At 34.3% G+C, this 21388-nt stretch overlaps 1 protein-coding gene across 8 annotated transcripts in view; it reads right to left on the reverse strand.

The window, feature by feature from the left end:
• Window positions 1-606: 606 nt before the first annotated feature.
• RUNDC3B (RUN domain containing 3B) overlaps window positions 607-21388 on the reverse strand; it is a 120201-nt gene continuing 99419 nt past the window's right edge. For 6 of the 8 annotated variants that reach the window (XM_072965072.1, XM_072965076.1, XM_072965074.1 and 3 more), the window contains one exon: window positions 2780-5220. In XM_072965072.1, coding sequence (XP_072821173.1) covers window positions 5075-5220 — 146 coding nt within the window. In that variant the 3' untranslated portion in view covers window positions 2780-5074. Of the gene's footprint in view, window positions 636-2779; window positions 5221-21388 lie in introns of those variants that run through there. The other 2 variants (XR_012074533.1, XR_012074532.1) reach the window with 2 other exon arrangements.

Genomic DNA, 21388 nt, shown 5'->3' on the forward strand with positions numbered 1-21388 from the left:
GTTTTCAGTCACTGGAGGCTCATGCCTAAGTGATTTAGTTTATGAATGTAGAAATGAAATGACAAGGATATGATGGCAAGACAAGAAACAATATCCTTTTTTAATATTTTTTTTGATCTTCTCAGGATCTGTATCCTATCAGAAGAAGCACTTTATTGCAGTCTGGTGTATTTTATGAAATGTGAAGCATTTCTCCCTAAAATAGAGTATTATGTTTAAGTGACAAATCTTTAGTGTTGATAGAGGAATTAATATATTTTCTATTGTAGTAGAAAACTGTTCATATGTTTCACCACAGATAAACTATTTACAGTTTGTATTTAACCTTCTGTGTTCATTTTATCCTGTGTTAATTTACCTCAACTAAATAATTTAACTTAAATAATTTGCAACATATATATTCATAAAATGTAAATATTTATAACTTTGCCATATTTTCATTAAAATATTTCATGCTTTCTTAAAATCATCACTGTGCTACTAGTTAAATATTTTCATATAAAATTACTGTGTTAATGCTATATTATACACACATATATACATATTACACATGCACAAAAGTTGACCTTGAACACTGCTGTTTAACAATATTAAGTTTAAATTTACCTTGGTTCTCCTATGCTTCTTTTTGATAACTGGTAGAAAAAGGCAGAAAAATTCAGATTTTGAATACTGCTCTCAAAAAACAGTCACATATTTCAACTTAAATGTCACTTATACATACCTGATGGGGAATTTTCATCTTTCCCCCACCCCAATACTGACTGCAGTTGTCGAAAATTCTTCCTTTATGACTGGAATAACTTAAATAGAATTCCCTACATTTTTTCTAACATGAATCACACACAGTGTAATCTGGATGAAAACAAGGTTGAACTGAAGCTTCCTCTATACTTAAGTGATAAAGAAGCATTAATAGTGGCAACTGAAAAAGCCTTGCCTACAAATTGTGTTCTTGGTAATACTTCTGAAAGGGTAAGTTTTTCATTCTGTTAATGTTAAATTTTCGAACATACACAGTTAATTTCTTATGTGTAAGTTTTTTAAGAAAAAATGTCTTATTCAAGTATTACATATTTGTTACTTTTCATATAATACCCATTTGACTTTTTTAAAAAGTAATACAGAATTTAATTTTTTCTTCTATTTCTAGGGAAATTATTCATTATGTTTACTTAACCACATTTGACTCTAAATTCTTCCCTCTTTTTTGCTGGGGCACAAATTCCAGGGATGTGGGAAAGTATAGTGTATCACCTGCATTTTTTTCCAAAATGAACTTTTAAAATGAATGACTACTCTTATGTTTTAATCTATCACTCAGCACTTACTGAGACCTTTTATGTGGTAGGCCGTATAAAAAACACTGGAGATAAGACATTTCAGATGCTGGCACTGGCCTCGAGGATTCAGCTGTGATTGTTTAGAAGTATGCAAAAGGAGTAATGGAAAAGCTGAAGAGTTCTCCCCTCAGCCTGGGGGTAGAGACGGATTGGTCAGAAAATACTTCTAAGGTTAAGACATACCTGAATTATGATCCAATTAAACATACCTGAAGGTTGAGCGTCTCGATCAGTGCCAGTGGCCTGAACAAAGAGTTTGAGTATGAGGTCAGAGAGCAGACTGGAAATGGTCCAAGAGGCCTTGCGTGCCAAAGGGGGAACAAGAAGGCAAGAGAAACCAAGGATGTATTTTGGCACAGCTGTAAACGTTAAAGGGTTGTGTTGTGGTGTTTGTTTCCTCCCCCAAGATCAGTTATTTTGGTGGTTCTGTGTTTTGTGTGTGTGTGTGTTTTTCACTGAAAGAAAATATGATAGCATAGTTTAGCACAGCATAGAAAAGAAAACATCAGAATGTGTTACGTATTAAGGCCAAGTGTTGTGTAGTGAAACTGGTTTTAGCTGTGTTTCAGAGTTGGGTTTTAGAAAAAATAACTGCCAGTATGGAAAATGGGACTTACGATAATAAGTGACCTATTTGAAAACAATGAAAAGTTTTGGTTTGGACTGAAATATATTTTTAAAAGGTACCACAGTGACAGTTACATAGTTTTATCTTCCCCTTCCAGTCAGTGAAAAAGAACAAATGCTAAAGCTAAATATAAGTAGCTGCTTTGCTTACAGAAGAGCAAAGTGGACTAATTAAAAAAAATTAGAACTCTGATGTTCAAAGCAGTCATGTGACATTTCAGAGGCAATCCAATGTATTAGTTTATCAAAACTGGAAATTTTAACCCCTGATAGGAAACTTAACAAAGAATTTCCATAAGTGGTAAATCTGAGACACATTTTTTAATCACTTGAAAACTTGTATATAAATCTAATAAAGATGACTTAAATAAAAACAAGCTTAGTGTACTTGCGTTTTTTAAGGTTTCTGTCCATCTTAATTAGCAGTAGCTTGCATTTGGTATTTACTGCTTAAGAATTTATACATATAATTTTATTTAACGCTGACATCATCCTGATGCCATCACATAGGTGCTGAGAAGATGGTGATGCTTCCATTTCACCAGTGAGAAACCAAACATGGTTGTTATGTAAGTAAATCAGAATATTGCCACTTCCACAGATGATGCTGATCCTAAAGCATATCATGTCATTAAAAAAATAAGTATTTAATTTGATATGAGTTGAAATGAGGGTCTCTAAAACCATATTCATATGAATAGTTCAGGTGTTGAGTAATACACATTTACAACATTTCCTGAAACAAAAGTTCAGTATACAACTTGAATCAAGTTAACTTTTTGTCAAGGGAAAAATAAAGACTACTACTGCATGGTACAAAATGTTTAATACACATGCAACAAGTATAATACATCAAGGCAACAAAATACACATGGAAATATTAGCAGATAATTCAGCATTCTACTTAGGGGAGGATATGTGAACAGTGAACACTAACTACCACCTAAAATTAAAGATTGAGACATACCTCATGCAACATTAACAAACTGCTTCTATAACTAGTGTGAAATGAGCTGTGTAGAAACCTAAATTCACATTAGCATATGAATTTTATACCAAGAGCTCCAAGAAAGGAGGAAGAGTCATGTTTAAATCTGCATCTAGCAGCATGGTTAAGATGCACAAGTTACTGTATACAATAGACAAATCAAAATTTTTATCAGTTGTGGAATCTTGTATTTACTTTCTATATTATAAAAATGTATGGAAAAAATTTAACAATGATTTCATTTAATTACTGAAGGATTATAAATGTCATCTGAGAGTGGACCATGAATGAAAGCATTTAAACATTCTAAGAGTTAGGAAAGCAGCGATAGTGATTAAGGCCAGCCTAAAATTTTTGAAGTTCCTTTCCTTAGCCATTTTTCATTCCCTTGTCCAAATGTCTCCATTGTCCTCATTTAAACTTTCCTTCCATTCCCCATGCTGATTAAAGATGGCTTTAGATACCTCACTCACAATAAGATACACAGAATTAGCATAAAGGTACCATTTCTCAAGAACATTGCATTACTACAGGTATTAAGGCCTTAAGCTAAAGGAATAAAGCTCTGAATATGTTCTGGTACAACTAAGATAATTTAAGTGCTTCCAGGCCTCCTTTGTCCCTGAAATGACATTGTTACTATTTATTATCTTAAATTCCAACTCATAAGAGTAAAGATCTAAATATTACAGAGAACCACCACACTCCCACATTTCTAGTACAAAGAATGATTGTGATAAGTGCTTCCTGTCGCCTCTCAATACAATATTTTAGGAGGAATGTTATTCCTATATGTCAAAGTTACTAAGTTTGAATGTAATGTTTTATTAACAAATAAAAATAGCATATGAAGTCCCCAATAAGTATTGTAGTAGCCTCTTCATGTAAACAATGTATAAAACGTCTTTGGCACAACTGATCATGTTTTCCCCATATTACTTACTGTAGAAAATATACTTCATACATTTTCTCTTTCAATATGGTGGAATTTTTAGGGACAAAATGTATAGTTGTTCCAAAATTTGCAAAAATTTAAAAGACAGCTCATAGTTTTTTTTAAAAAAAAAGAAAACTGATCTTTTTTACCAGTAGAAGTGCAATAATTTTTAACATTAACATCAACCTTAAAGTGAGATTATGGCCTGATTAATGAGAGAAGCTGTAAAGCATCTATGACACAATTCACTGTTGCACCCACGGGAGAACAAACAGCTCTGGATGTCAGACAGATTGTTAAGTACAGTGATTAGCCTACTGATCCTTATTTAAAAGCTTCTCAAATCCTTAAATGAACTTCAAGTCTTTCCAGATAAAATATTTTTCAACATCTGTTACACATTTTTAAATGATTCCAACTTATTAGGCATAAATGTGATCAATTTTTAATTGATAACCTTTTAAGAAAATCTGAGAAAACAAAGACAAGAAACATTCATTTTACCTAAATGGCCTAAAACACTGTAAAATACGTTCCCTGTGACCCTAACAAATTCAGTAACTGCCTACAGGCACATCCTACAAAATTTATAAAACGTTAAGTAGAATGTTAAGTTAATGCCAAATGATAACTGTTAAAGAAAAACTAAATAAACCACCATGAAGCTGCACCTGAGACCCTTTCTCCTCACATTAGAGTCAAGGCTTTTTTAAAACATCAGAACCTAGGAAGAAATTCATGAAAGGTGAAGTAAGTCATTTTTAGAAAATTTAATCATTGAAAAAAGAGCAAAAGAAAATACTTAGCTCCAGAGTCTCTAGAATATAACCTTGAACTCAAGTCTCTGGCAATTAGGATACATTTAAACATGAAAATCAGCTGAATAATAAATATGTACAATTTGCAATGAATTATCAGAGAATGTCTGAAAGCTTTTTAAAAGCCTATTCATTTTTAAACTTCCTCAGTGACAAATATAAGAATTTTAAAATGAAAAATGGCAGGATCATTTTTTTTTCACTCAAGTTCACATGGAGTTGACTGAATTATCTAATATAAGCAGTAGAATTCTAGACATGTGCCAGAACAATATAAAATCCCAAAGATTTTCCCAGCAGTCAAACTTACGTAAATAGAACATTTGCAACATAAAAACTCTTGGCTTTTACATAAAACTTTTCAGGATGGAGTTAGGCCTGGACTTGTCACCTCTGTTGTAGGACTTGCAAGGTAGTCATTAGATTTTAGGCTTGTTAGAGATTTGTAACTTGCCACTGATGTTAGAGACCCACAAAGACCAAGCAATGAGGGAGTATCTTCTTTACCTGAAAATTAGGATAAAATAACAAATATTTAATTGCCCTTGAAGCATGATACCAGTAAGATCCTAAAATCATTAAAAACATACTTTGCAAAATACTGCAAACAAATATAACTATAAAAATCAAACAGTTGTATGTCAGCATGTTTGATCTTTCAGAGTTTCAATGTCACCCTTAAAAAAATATTACAGAGGATTATTTGTGTTCCTCATAAAAGTTCTAGATATGGAAGTCTGAAATATATTTTGGAGCAAAAATTAAAATTTACTTTTTTTGGAGAATATGTTTATATCCAACTAATAAGGATAATAAAAAATTAAAGTAACAGTACTAGTGCCCAGGCCACAGAACCAAGAAATCCATACATAGGAAAAGGAATGCAGCAGAAGCAGAGCTGCTTTAAGTCCATTGAAGGGTGTGATCTGGGGAGCCTTTATCCACTTATTGAATGACATTTATTCAGCATCTACTGTGCATCAGGAATATTGTTATGTGCCGGACTTGAGTAGGCCTGGGACAGAGGAATGGCAGATCTGTTTTCACAGCTGGGAAAAACAAGTTCTTTCCAGAGCTGAAAAAGTTTCAATACACAGTGTGCAGACTAAGTGGCTGATTGGAGGCTGTGAAAGGCTAATTAGGTCTCAGCAGTTTTCCAAAGATGGAAAGCTTAGGTTTTAGTCACGTGGTTATAGAAGTGTGAAGCTGAACCAGGTATCAGATGTTTCTGAATATTATATGTTATTTCAAACAGCCCCTCTGAAACGTTCTCACAGCCACTGTTCTTAATCCACCTTGTCATACTGTATCGTAATTGTGGGGCTCTCTCCTTTGTTAAACTATACACTACTTGAGAAAGGGCGTGGAATTCGTTGTGTTCTTTATTATATTCCCAGTGCTGGCACACAGTAGATGTTCATTAAATAATTATACAATTAATGAATGATGCTTCAGTAAGAACTGCACTGGGACACAAGAGAGCTCCTGTGTCCCTTACAGCTGTGTGACCTGGGGAAAGGTATCTTCTCTGAGCCTATTCTTTACTTTGTAAAATGAGAACAGATACCAAAAGATGACTATGTTAACTTCATGGTTTTGCCTACTAATAAAATACACGAAAATATGATGTTAGGAAAAAATATGGAAGGGCAATTGTTACATTCAGATTCAAAATGTTTATCATCTTATGTCAGGATCAAAAGATACAGATGTTTCAAGAACCCATTTAATGTTTAAGCTTGGAAACCTATTTCAGGCCAAAATGAGGTCTAGAGTTCTTGCTAGATGCTCCAGGAACTCAACTGCTTTGGATAGTCTCTCCCAAATTTCTAATTCATCATTGACCTCTAATGTTTTAAAGAGATTTACTGCTAATTACATATAAAAATATGTTTATAACCACTTTCTTTACTGTGGTAAATATGTATGTCATATACAATTTACCATTTTAACCATTCTAAGTGTACAAGTCAGTAGCATTAATTACATTCACAGTATTGTGCAACCATCACCACTATTTCCAAAAATTTTCCTCATCCCAGTAAAAACTTTACCTAGTTAAGCAGTAAGTCTCCATTCCCCTCTTCCCCCTAGTCTCTGGAAACCTCTAATTTACTTTCTGATTTCATCCTAGATTCATTCTTACAAGTGGAATCATACAATATCTGCCCTTTTGTGTCTGGCTTATTTTACTTAGCATGATGTCTTTTAAGGTTCATCCATGTTGTAGTGTGTATCAGAATTTCACTGCTTTTCTATGGCTGAGTAATATTCCATTGTAACTACATTTTGTTTCTCCATTCATCTGTATGGACATTTGGGTTGTTTTCACCTTTTGGCTATTGGAAGTAATGCTGCTGTGAGCACTGGCATAACAAGTATCTGTTTGAGTCCTATTTTCAATTCTCTGGGGAATGTATACTTAGATTACCCATATTTTTAAAATATAAACATTATCACATAGTAATTGCAAAAGACTAAACAACCTAAATGTCTAACATAGTTACACAATAGAGCACTATGCAGCTGTAAAAGAGAATGAGGTAGATCTCTCTGTACTGCTGTGTAGTGATTTCCAAGATACGCTAAAAGTAGAAAAAGCAAATTGCAAAATTGGGTATATAGTATGTTACTTTTTATCTAAAAATAAGGAGAACAGGAAATTATCTGAATTTCATATGTTTTAAAGATCAATAGAAAAGATAATGCAAAAACTAATAAAAGATGGTTACTTACGAAAGTATACGTGAACAGAGTTGAGATGAGCTTTAAGCATAGTAATAATATACTGTTAGTTTGAAATTAATATAGAAGTAGACATGAGCAGAGTTGAGATGAGCTTTAAGCACAGTAATAATATAGATACTGTTAGTCTGAAATTAATATATATAGTAGGAAAAAGCAAATAAGTAATTATGTTCCTATAAATTAGGAACCAATATTTTCAACATAAGATATAAAAAATACAAAATCAAGTACAAGGAAACCTTGAATCTTGTGTTTGAATTATAAATTAAAATAAATTTAAGATATATTTTTGTTTAAAAATATTCCTAACTGTCCACTGAGGAGGGCTAGAAACAATGACCAATCCAGTAGTAGTAGGTACCCCAAAAGCCTAGATTATGTTCTCTGATATCATTTTCTGGTATAAGGAAACAAGACTTCATGGAGAAATAGCTGATTCTGGGTGTGGGCATGAAATATACCAAAGTAACCCAGAATATCTAGTTTTACACAAAGCAAGGAAGCTGTGACAGACTACTGGAATGTCAAAAGGACATAGGAGCCATCTTTTTAAGAGTCTCTCAATGTCCAAAAAGGACAGTGACCTCCTGGGGAGATACACTGAAAGAGATCCATTATTTATGTTGTATTCTTGCCAAATATGTTTAACCTGAGTATGATAATAATGAACAATCAGACAAGTCTAAATTTTTGGACATTTAACAAAACAGTTTGGGCAGTTACAATATAGAAATGTCAAGTGAGAGAAAAAGAGAGGTCAGGGATGGCGGTGCTCTGCTAGATGGAAGGACACCAAAGATACTGAAAACTAAATGCATTGTGCAACCCTTGACTGGACCCTGGACCTTAAAAAAGAAAAAGCTTTTTAAGGATATTACTGGACAGAGACATCAGAATATTCAATAATTATCAGGTAATACTGTACTAATGTTAAATAATCTGGTGGCTTTGTAAGAAAACATCCTCATCCCCAGGAAATACATGCTGATGTATTTAGGGATGAAGTGTACGATATCTGCAATGTACTTTCAAATGGCTGAGCAAAACAGAAGACATGGATATATGAGTAAACGGAGGAGCACATGCCCACAAGAGCAAGATAAGTGTGGTGAAACGGTAATGACTGGTGGGTGAATCTAGGTGTTCTAAGCATATACAGGTGCTCATTCTCCTGTTCTTTCACTTTTTATAGGTCTGAAATTACCCACAACAAAAAGTTGGAGTGGGAGAAGAAGGCCAGGTACCTAAAGTCCTCAGCTGTGCCCTAAGGAAACAAACCATACAGCAGAGCCCAGCAGCACAGCCAGGAAAGCAGGGGTGATCTATAGATTCCAGCCTTCAAACACCTACGTCTAGTCTCTGAAAATACTGATGATGTGGAACACACAGGGCATTGTGGCCCCCTCAAGGAAGCCAAAAGGGGCTTCATTCCAACACTTTATTTAAAAATAAAAATTTTTCCTAAAGGTGCACAAGGATCCAAAATGATTATGTCCATTATGACTGCAGCTTTGCAACTAGACATATAAAAGGAAATAAACAAAACTGTGTTAAGGTAGAGGATGGTAGGTGATTATTCCAAAATAGTCTTGAATGTTCATGCAGTGTCAACAGTAGCTAACCTTTACACATATGCATATACCTAAACATTTTAAATTATTACAATGGATTAAAAATAATTATGTTAAAATCTGAGCTAAAAATGATATTTTAAAAGCAATTTATTGATATGGGGGGAAAGAACTTAAGGTTAATGAAAATTTCTAGCCCAGATGACTGGGGGAGTGGTAGTTCCTACCAGAGACTAGTCAGTCATCAGGAGCAGAAAATGGGTTTTTGTTTTATAGCAAGAAAAATCAGTTTTGTTTTCAATGTACTGATATAGAGTCTGGACTATACAAATCTTCAGATGGTACTGATACAAATGTTATTAAGTCATTCATGCAGCAACATTTACTGTGTCAGGCATTGTGACAAAAACCACTTCTTGCCCATAGGGACTTAGTATATGGTGGAAAGAGACACAGAAAGAAAATTAAAATAAAATGTAGTAAGTGTAGTAAGAATAATAAGTAAAGGGTATTATGCAGACTCGAAGGACAAGTGTCCAATCAGAAGGTATGGGTTGGGGAACAATTAGAGAAGTTTCAGGACAAAAGTGACCATTGAACTGAACCCTAGTGGACATACATGCCCAAGGAGCAGAAACCAGAAAAGGAAGGCTCTGAGACGGACAGCATGAACAAAGCACAGAGGGAGGAATGAGTACCCAAGGTACAGGGAACTACAAGCAAGAAATGAAACTAGAGGAATGGGCAGAGGTCACTGAAGACCTCAGAGTTCACGTTAAGAAGCCTGGAAATTATCTTGAGTAATCATAATAACACATCTGTGTTAGGACTAAAATCAAGTCTTCTGAATTCAGAGACTACGTTCTTAATCATATTCTTACATAGCAATGAGTCACTGTAGGCTTTAACATAAGGGAATTACATATTTAGTTTGTATTTTAAACACTTGACGGCTCTGTGAAGAATGGTTTTGAGTGAAATAAAATGTTTATAGGGAAATCAGTAAGACAGCTATAGCAGCTACTTGAAACAGGTTAGCAGTGGAAAAGACACAGCATGGAACACGTATAAAAATCTTTAGAAACTTAAAACTGGTAGGACTTGAAGGCAAAAATGTCAGGTGGGAGAAGCCACGACTGAATAGTTTTTGAGAACTGATAAGTCAATGGTGAGATCGTCAACACTGTAAGCAAGAGAAGTTGGAGTAGGGAGGAAGGAGTCAATGAGGAAACAGAGAGGAAGTAAATATGTATCCTAATTTTAAGGAATGCCTAAAGAGGTTCCTTAACCACAATCATACACCCATAAATATAGGGGAAATGTTACATTAAGCTGTTGTGTAAGGACCATGTTACCTCTATGTGATCAATGATCAAGAAAATAAGTCATCATCATTTTGTGCAATAAAATTCCAAACTATTGGAACCGACGTATGTTGTACTTGTAGCTGGCCAAGAGGGAGTTGTGACATAGTTGTTCTTCCATATGCATACCTGAACTTAGTCACAGGCACTCACATTGATATCACTTTGAGTTACATGTGTTTATATGCTGCTTAAAACAACTTCAAAATCATTAACAGTGTAATTCGCCCTTAAAATTAAGAATGTGTTCATAGAAAAGCATGAAAACAGACAGTGGGGTATAAATTTCATATTACTGAAACAAATACTCATTACTGGAATTGCTACAATTCATACTCTCTTGTAAAACAACACAAAAGTGCATGTGAAAAAGAAACCTGTAATAAAGAGAAAAATGCTGCAAGTAGATGAATCTCAGCGACTTATGCAAAAAGGATTGCTTATCCCCAAGGCCAGGCATATAGCTGAAAGCAGAAGAAACTCCTCAGAATAGATAAAGAAATTTTAAAGCACAGGCAACTGGTGTGACATTCATGCATCATGCAGGATTTCTGTTAAGATGTCAAACATCAGTTTATCATGGAATTCCTGTGGCCTTTGAAGAGAAGCTGTTTAACTTTTAGAAGACACTGATCTAATTGAGGAAGAAAATGAAACTAAGGCATATAGGAAAGTGTCTGCATCAAAAATGTGCAGAATATTTGTTGGTAATTTGGAAAGAAATCCCTCCAACAGTGGATGATACTGTGAGGAAAGACACAGCCACTGACAATTTTGATTCAAAATGATTCAGTAGAGATGGACTCTGAATGTGAAGAAGTTCCTGACAACTGAATTCACTTTTATTTTCCCTTTTACAGATACAGAGGAATGAAATTAATTTTTTAAATCTATGCTTACAGCCTAAAAGAAGTAACAAACAGAAAATAAAACTAAGAAAACATCTGCATTTACAATAACATCTAAAAGAATATAATTCTTAAGAATAAATTTACCCCAAATATTTAAGAGTTGTACACTGACAACTACAAAATATCACTGAAATAAATTTGAGGTTAAAATAAATGGAAAAAGATCCATTTTTTCCATTATTTCCACAGAATGGAAGACAATATTGTTAAGATGGCAATGTTTCCCAAGTCGATCTACAAATTCAATGTAATCCCATCAAAATTCTAACTGCCTTTTTATCAGAAATGGCAAGTTGATTATAAAATTCATGTGGAAATGCAAAGGAACCCAAATAGCTGAGACAAAGTTCTGGAACTCATACGTCCTGATTTCAAAACTTACTACAAAACTACAATAATTAAGACAGGGTGGTTCTGAAGTAAGGGTAATGTGGCATTGGATAGACACGCAGACCAATGGAATAGAACTGAGAATCCAGAAATAAACTCATATATGTATGGGTAATGAATTTTAACATGAGTTCTAGGGCCATTCAATGAGGAAAAGAATAGTCTTTTCAACAAATGGTCTAGGGGCAACTGAATATCCACATGCAAATGAATAAAGCTGGAACCTTAGCTCACACTATATACAAAAAAACTAACTCAAAACGGATCAAAGACCTAGAAGTAAGGTCTAAATCTATAAAACTCTTAGGAGGAAATACAGGTATAAATATGCATGATCTCGGATTAGGCAATGGTTACTTACATGTGACACTAAATGCATAAGCAACCAAAAGAAAAACTAGATACACAGAACCGTCAAAATTTAAAACTCTGTGAGTCAAAGAACATTAGCAGGAAAGTGAAAATATATCCCTCAGAATGGGAGAAAATATTTGCAAATCGTCTAGCTGATAAGGATCTACCTACCATCCAGAATACACAAAAAGAACGATTACAACTCAACAATAAAAAGATAATGCAACTTTCAAATGGCCAAGAGATCTGAGTAGACATTTCTCTGAAAGTGATATACAAATGACCAACAAGCACATAAAAATATGTTCAACATTATTATTCATTAGGGCAATGCAAATCAAAACCACGAAACTCCACTTCATACCTACTAGGATGGCTATCCTAAAAGACACAATAGAAGTGTTGGTGTGGGTAAGGAGAAACTGAAACCCTTATTGCTGGAGGGAATGTAAAATGATACTGTCACCTTGAAAAAAAGTTTGGCAGTTCCTCAAATGGCTAAATGTATGATCCAGGCAATCCCAGTCCTAGTTATATACCCAAGAGAAGTAAAAAATATATGTTCACACAAAAACTTGTACATGAATGTTCACAGCAGCATTATTCATAAAAGCCCAAAAGTGAAAACAATCCAAATATCCAACAGATGAATGGACAAATTGTGGTATATTCATACAATGGAATATTACTCAGGCATAGAAGGGAATGAAGCACTGATAAGTGCTGCAACATGGAAGAACTGTGAGAACATTATGCTAAGTCAAAGGAGTCAGACAAAAAAAGCTACACATTGTATGATTTCATTATATGAAATGTCCAGAATAGACAAATCCAAAGAGACAGAAGGTAGATTAGTAGTTACCCAGCAGCAGGGGAAAGGAGGAGTTGGGACTACTAAATAGGTGCAGGCCTTTACTGAGTGATGGCAATGTTCTAGAATTAGACTGTGGTGATGGTTACAAAACAAAGCACGTAACAAGAAATCTGAATGAAATTACTGTCCAGATTACATTCATACAGAAAAACAGATATACATAATATTATAAAACTGGGACTGGGGGGAGGGTATAGCTCAAGTGGTAGAGTACATGCCTAGCATGCACAAGGTCCTGGGTTCAATCCCCAGTACCTCCTCTAAAAATAAATTAATAAACCTAATTACCTCTCCCCTCAAAAAAAAAAAAAAACCTAGGATGATGTCATGAATGTCTTTTAATTTTATTTTACTATTTTCACTTTATTTTTACTACGGTTCAATATAAGAAAAGGCCAGGAAAAGAAATGCCTCACTTTCAACAAAATTTTTTCCTTAAGAGTTAACATTTTTTAAAGATTAATCTACATTTAGAGATCATGAAAAAATGTAGTTTTACCCATCAAGTATGAGTGTTTTTTTTAACAAGTATCAATTTTAGAACTATCTATTATACTCTTAAAACTCCAAAGTTTAAAAAAAAAGTAATCCAATAAAAGAACAGGTTAAAGCTGTGAAGATAGTTCACCTGAGGATACAGATGGCAAATAAGCATGTAAAAAGATGTTGATCATTTGCCATCAGGCAAATGCAAATTAAAACCACGATGAGATAAAACTGCATACCTACCACAATGGCTAAAATAAAAGATAGTGATAACACCAAAAGACGGCAAGATGTGGAGAAACTGGATCACTCACACATTGCTGGTAAGGAGGCAAAATGGTACAGTCACTCTGAAAAATAATTTTGCAGTGTCTTAAAAACCTGAACATGTAACTCCCATACAACCTAGCAACAGTACTCCTAGGCATCTATCCCAGAGAAACGAAGACTTCGGTTTACACAAAAACCTGCAAACAAATGTTCATAGCAGCTTAGTCCCCATAAACTGGGTGGCTTATAAACAACAGAAATCTATTTCTCACAGTTCTGGAGATGGAAATCCAAGATCAAGATGCCTGCAGATTTAGTGTCTGGTGATGGTCCCTTTCCTGGTTCACAGACAGCAGTCTTCTTCTGTGTCCTAACATGACTGAAGGAGTAAGGGAGCTCTCTGGGGTTTCTTTTTAAGGGCACTAATCCCATTCATGAGGGCTCTATCCTCACACCTAATCACCTGTCCAAACCCACATTCTAATACTATCATACTAGAGATTAGGTTTCAACATACAAATCTGGGGAACACAAACATTCAGTCAATAGTAGCAGCTTTATAGCCCCCAAAGGAAACAAATGTCCTTCAATGAGTAGTTTTGGAAACAAAACAAAACAAAACAAAAATGATAGTGCATCCATACCATAGAGTATTCTTAGCAATAAAAAGGGAAATACTGATACACAGAAACACTTGGATAGATCCTAGGGGAATTATGCTGAGTGAAAAAAATTCAATTCCAACAGCCTACATACTAATCTGACTTACTCAGTACTCTTCATAACTGCATGACAAAATTCTAGTTAACAGAAAACAGATTAGCGCTTGCTGTGGGTTAGGGAAGGGGTAGAGACAGAGGGCAAGGCTGGGAAGGAGGTGGGTACAGATATAAAAGAGCAGCACAAGGGATCCTTGTAGTGACGAAACTGTTCCGTATCTTGACTATGGTGGTGAATACATGAACCTACACATGTGGTAAAGCTGCACAGAACTAAACACACACCCACATGCTACTGAGTACATGTACATTTGAATGAAATCAGTGGATCGTATTCTCAATTTCAGAGATGTGATATTGTACAACAGCTTTGTAAGATGCTGCCAATGGGGCAACCTGAGTGAAAAGGTTCATGTAGCTCTCTGTATCACTTATTAAATTGCATGTGAACCTATAATTATTTCAAAATTAAAAGTTAAATTTTAAAAAGGTGGTAGCCAGAGAAATTTCTTAAAATGTGATAAGCATTGAGGGAAAAGTACAGAACATGAGGAACACTAAGCAGAATAGCCTTGTGTGCATTTTTGTACTACTCAAGTATATCTTCAGGGTAGATTTCTACACGTGTGATTACTGGACTAGAAAATAAAAGCATATGTAGGATTGTGTTAACTCTTCATTAATTTAGGGAAAACTCACAAAGTATTTCTTTCCATTTCTTTCCATTTACTTTTCTGACTCTTAAGAATGGTTATAGCTTTCCTCATAAAGGAAAAAATTTAACAAGAAATGTGCAGTGTCTAAATATTTTAGATTCTCTGCCATTATTTACATTGTTTTACCCCTAACTAATAGACTCTCTCATTGGCTACTTGTACTATATGTGAAGGCTACTGACTTCTGTCTGATCATTTGATATCCTGCTACTTCTCAGGACTACTTTTGTCTAAGTTAGTAGTATTATTTCTCTGTGTTTTCTAGGTTGATGGTATGAGTTGCAAAATCCAACTCTCATATCCCTAGAAGTTTCTTCTTTAAATGCATTAGCTAATATCCCCAGTATATGTTACATAGTGGTAGACACAATGGGTATTTCCCCACTAAGTAAGATGCTTAGTATTTCCCCACTAAGTAAGATGCTGGCTTTAGGACAAAGACATACACACACCTATACACATGTTCATGTAAAAGAAATATTATTCAGTTATTTTTTCTTGAATGTTTTTATCACACAAGTGTTGAATTCTGTCCAAGGCTTTTCTGGCATCTGTGGAAGATAACCTTTCTGTCTTAGATCTATTAATATGATGTATTAAATATGATGTATCATATTAATGGATTTCCTAGTATTGAATCAACTTTATATTCCTGGATTAAATCTATCTGGTCATGGTGCATCATTTCTTTCTGTGTTGCTAGATTCTATTCATTAATGTATTACTTAGAACTTTTACATCAGTATCTATAAGTGATATAGGTCTATAATTTTTTAATTTTTTCAAACTGTATTTATCAGATTGTACTTATTCCCTATATTTTTGTGTATTTGTGTGTTCTCCCCTTTGTGATTGAGTTAGCTAGATCTCTAATTTGTTAATTTAAAAAAAGGCTTTTTGATTTATTAAGTAGATTTTTTTCTATTAATTTGTGATTTTATCCTTATTATTTTCTTTACTTTGTGGTTCTTTTCCTAGTTTTTTGGGCTGGGAATCATTTTTAATAATAAAAGTAAATAAATACGATAAAATTTTGACTATTGTTTTAAGAAAATCTCACAAAATCTGCTATGAAGAGTTTTCACTGCCATTTTTTAGAAATTCACATTTTTAGCTTATATTTCTCTTTTACCCAAGAGTTGTTTACTAGGTTTATTTATTCCCAGGTGAAAGCCTCCTTGATTAAAAAAAAGTATCAATCATTTTTATGGTTCTTTTGCATTGTGATCAGAGTACTGTCTGTAATACTTCTACTTTATGAATTTACTGTTTTCATTATGAGCTAATGTATGATCACTTTAGTGACTGTTTCATCTGCATTTAAGAAAGCATATTATCATAAATGGGCAGAAGACTAAAACATTTCTCCAGTGAAGACATACAAATGGCCAATAGGCACATGAGAAAATGCTCAATATAGCTAATCATCAGAGAAATGCAAATTGAAACTACAATGAAGTATCACCTCACACCAGTCAGAATGGCCATCACTGAAAATTCAGTCTACAGATGATAAATGCCAGAGAGGGTGTGGAGAAAAGGGAATACTCCTACACTTTCGGTGGGAATGTAATTTGGTGCAGCCATTAGTGGAAAACATTACAGAGATTCCTTAAAAAGCTAAAAATAGACTTACCATATGACCCAGCAATCCCACTCCTGGGCAAATACCTGGAGAAAACTGTAATTCAAAAAGATATATGCACCTAATGTTCACAGCAGCACTATTTACAATAGCCAAGGCATGGAAGCAATGTAAATGTCCAACAGATGACTGCATAAAGAAGTTGTGGTATATATACACAGTAGAATACTACTCAGCCATAAAAAAGAATGAGATAATGCTATCTGCAGCAACATGGATGGACCTGGAGACTGTCATACTATGTGAAGTAAGCCAGACAGAGAAAGAAAAATACCACATGATATCATTTATATGTGGACTCAAAAAAAATGCCACAAATGAACTTACTTACAGAACAGAAACAAACTCATAGACAGAGAAAACAAACTTATGGTTACCAGGGGGGGCAAAGGGGTGGGGAGGGAAAAACTGGGAGTTTGTGATTTGCAGACACTAACTACTATATATAAAATAGATAAACAAGGTCCTACTGTAGAGCACAGGGAACTATATTCAATACTTTGTAATAAGCTATGATGAAAAACAATATGAAAAGGAATACATATGTAACTGAAACACTATGCTGTACACCAGAAAGTAACATAACATTGTAAATCAACTTCAATTTTTAAAAAATTGCTTCAATTGAAAAACAGAAACAGAATAATGAATATTATCTATTAAAGAGTATAAAGTTCCATATACCCATTAGAGCTACCCTGCTGACTATGCTCCTTAGGTCTTACATGCCCTCACTTATTTTCTGTCCATTTGATTTTATACTGAGAATAGTATGTAATGTCTCCTATAAAGGTAGATGCTTTTATGTGGTGTATAATCCTGTTACATGTTAATTGTGGCTTTTAGCACTGAAACCTGTCCTTCTTTGTGATGCTTACTGTATTTTTGTTACTCTTATTTGTCTGATATCAGACTTGCAATCTCTGCTCTCTCAGTGTTTCCATTTGCCTGGTATACTTTTTGTCTTTCTCTTTATATTTTAGCTATTCTGAATGACTTATAATCTTGCTATAATTATTAAGTGTTTACTATATTTCCTATGTTTCTCTCTCTATATATGTTTTCTTTGCCATTTTACTTTGTAAATTTTTCCTGGTGTTCTCTCAACATTTTGATGTTGTTCTATTTGCTATGTTTCTTTTTCTACATGATGGCAAGTTTACTTTTGTTTTAATTACGTTACTTACCAAGGTTTGTAGTTTTTTTTCTAGTTGCTACCGATGTAAAACTGAGAGGTATAATGCTAGTGTCTCATTCTCTTCCTCTTGTAAGCTATTTGATCATTTTGCCTAGAAACCCAGAATGTGTTTCCTTTATTGTTAACGTCTAATAAATTTAGTAGGATATGTCTTGGAGTTGATAACTACAGGTTAATTTTCTCTGGCATTAGGTTAGCCTTATCAATTTGTACATTAGGTCTTTTATGTCCACATACTTTTCTTGGGTTACAGATTTCAGTATCAGTTCTGCTCCACTGTTTGTCTTCTTCGGTGACTACACTGATAAGTAAGGTCAGTATTCTTGGTTTGACTTCCAATTCAACCACTTCTTAACTCATTTTACTTCTTTCTTTATCTTGTTTTCATTCTCTTGGTTGTTTTACTGCTTTTCTTCAATATCCTATATTAAGTTTTCATTCAAATCTAGTTTTCTTTAGAGACATAATTTTTTCTCCTTTTTCAGTTTTATTAGGTAGAATTATTACAGTTTGACTGCATAGACACATTACATTGCATGTAAATACATATATACAGTTTACTGCACATTTTTTGTTTACACATATGTACTAATTATTGTTTCTAAGAACAGATTAGATGTTTAGCTTTTTAAACTTGTAGTTATCAAAGGAATAAAGCCAACTACAAAATAATCAACAGAATGCAGTAGAGACATTATAATTTAATATTTACTTCTGATATGATTAGCTTTTTCTTTCATTTTTTTCTAGAGTTTAATTGTGTCACTTCATTTCTTCCTGTTTCTTAAACATTTCTGTTTTTAGTTTTTGATTTTGGATTTAAAATGCTTTTATTATATCTCTAAATGCTTGTTTGAGAATGTTTAATAAAATTATATTGGTTGTGTTACAGTTTTTTCATGCTTCCCTATTGTTTTTCTGGGGGAAGTTTCCATCAACTGAATAGTTTTTCTCAAATGATGTGATTTTTTTTAAACAGCAATTCTGTTCATAGTTTTTGCTCCTCAGAAGGAGAGGACTGGATGATGTGGGTGGTTTATGAAATTTTTAATTCAGGAGAATTCTCCTGTTATCCATGTACCAAAGTATGGTTTCCTTATTGTATGGCTTTTATTGGGGGACATTGTGGATGGAAAGAATGTGTGTCTTCAAACTTAGAAAAAAAATCTTCTTTTGTTTTACACAATCCTAAATATACTATAGCCCTTTTTGTTGTTGGATTTAACTTGGTGAATTTTTGGACTAAGGTTTACTCTTTTTTTGGATCATTTTATTAAGTATTTGGGTATGGAAATTCAGTAAGTAATATTTAATGTTATTTAATCTTGAATTATTAAAGCCAATACTTAAAATATATGTATAGACTTTGTTTTTTTAGGGTAGTTAGGTTCACAAAGAAATGGAGCACAAAGGTATAGAGATTTTCCATAGGTCCCCCACCCAAGACATGCATAGTTTCCCCTATTATCAACATGCCCTGCAAGAGTGGTATATCTGTTACAATGGATGAACCTACATGAACACGTCATTATCACCCAGTGTCCATAGTTTATATTAGGGTTCACTCTTAATGCTGTACATTCTATGAGTTGTATAAACATATAATGACATGTATCCACCATTTCAGTATCATATAGAGTAGTTTCACTGCCCTAAAACTTCTGTATGCTCAACCTATTCATTCCTCCCTCTTCCTCTATACATTAGTTATTATAGTATAAAAATAGTCATTATTAATTTTGTCCTATTGATACTAAAATGCCCATAATTAGAAATTAGATTAAAACCCTAAATAAATGTGCATTTTATATGAAGTCATTACAAATAAATCCATAGTATGCATTAGTTTTTTAAAATATACATATTCTAATTACAACCAGTTTACTCATTTCCATTTACATTAAATACTCTAATATGTTATCTTTATTATCCACATCATCAAAAACAGATTAATCTGTAGTTAATACACACTATTTACTAAGCTACTAAAATAGACTAAGGCCCTTTGAGAATATTTCAACAACCATCTTAAAAGAAGCAGAAAATTCAGCTTTGTCTTTATCAGGTGAAAATATGGGTAAGATATGCTACCCTCAGGAAGCTTCCATCTCAGTGGGGAGTTACAGACAAGAATCGCAATGTAATGTAGGGCAACGTGACAGAGTGCCTGGGATAGGGTGGATACAGAAATGGGGTGGTTATTTTAAAGTACAACAGTCAATGAAAACTACCTTACAGATCTGATACTTGGACAGAGACTTGATAAAGAGGTGACCAAGCAAAGACCTTAAGAAAGTAGTTTCAGGGCAGTGGGGAAAGCAAGTGTAAAGAGAGCTGAAGCAGAAACCAGCTTGAAGGAAGAGTCAGGAGGTCAGTTTGCTGTGGTGTAGGGAACAAACAGAAGAGTGGTATGAAACAAGGCAGATGCTGGTAAGGACAAGATCATGTAGGAGGCCATGATAAGCAGTTTCGATTCTATCCTGATTGTCATTGAAAGTGATTAGAGAATTTTAAGTGGGGGCATAATATTTTCTGATTTATGTTTTCAAGGATCACTGATCAGTATACGGAGAATGGACTGTGAGGAGGAGGCAAGAATGAGAGATGAAAATAGTCCACCCAAGAGGCGTGGTCCAGGAGGCTTAGACTAGGGCTGCAGTAATGGGGATAAGGGATCAATGTATACTGCCTCCACGTGCTGTATGGGAAGCTGACAGGACTTGCTAATAAACTGACTTCTAGTCACAAGGGGAAAAAGTAGCATCTAGGATGGTAACTACGATGGTGCTATTTATTGTAATGGAGAAGACAGAGGAAATTGGAGGCAAAGAGGAATACAGTCCATCTAAGGTAAGGATTTCTCTGCCTTTCCCTAGCCCTCACACACACCAGCAGATGTAGAACTGGGCAGAGGAGAGAGAAAAAAATGTGAGCATCAGATCATACCAGCACCATCTGTCCAATCCAAAATGCTAGAGTCACAGATCTAGCCTATACTCGGGGGGAGGAAAGAAAAGAACTTTGAACCAACTATGCTACTGAAGCTTAAAAATGAGTATGTTGAGTCTCAGAAACTTAAATGTGATCATATAATTGAAAGTAGCCTGAAAAGCTATGAAATTGGACTATGATGTTGTTCAAGAAGATGCAACCCAATGGAGAGGGGTCATTAGAACACAGCTGAAGGCAGTAACAGGAAAAAATAAGACTCTTTCATGTTCATTCCCCAAGTTTTTCAGAATACTCAGAAAATAAAGCACCAAAAGTGACTCCAGAATGAGGAAGTGATCAGCTGGTTCAAAAGGTGCTGAGAAGTTCAACAGGATGAAGACAGAGGACTGACTTCAGCAACAGGCCACTGATTGATCGCCTCTATAAAAGTCATTTTATTTTAGCAAGTGGTAGAGATACAAAAGCCAAATTGGAGTG

This window comes from Vicugna pacos, chromosome 7 (assembly GCF_048564905.1).
Source record: "Vicugna pacos chromosome 7, VicPac4, whole genome shotgun sequence".
Classification (NCBI taxonomy): domain Eukaryota; kingdom Metazoa; phylum Chordata; class Mammalia; order Artiodactyla; family Camelidae; genus Vicugna; species Vicugna pacos.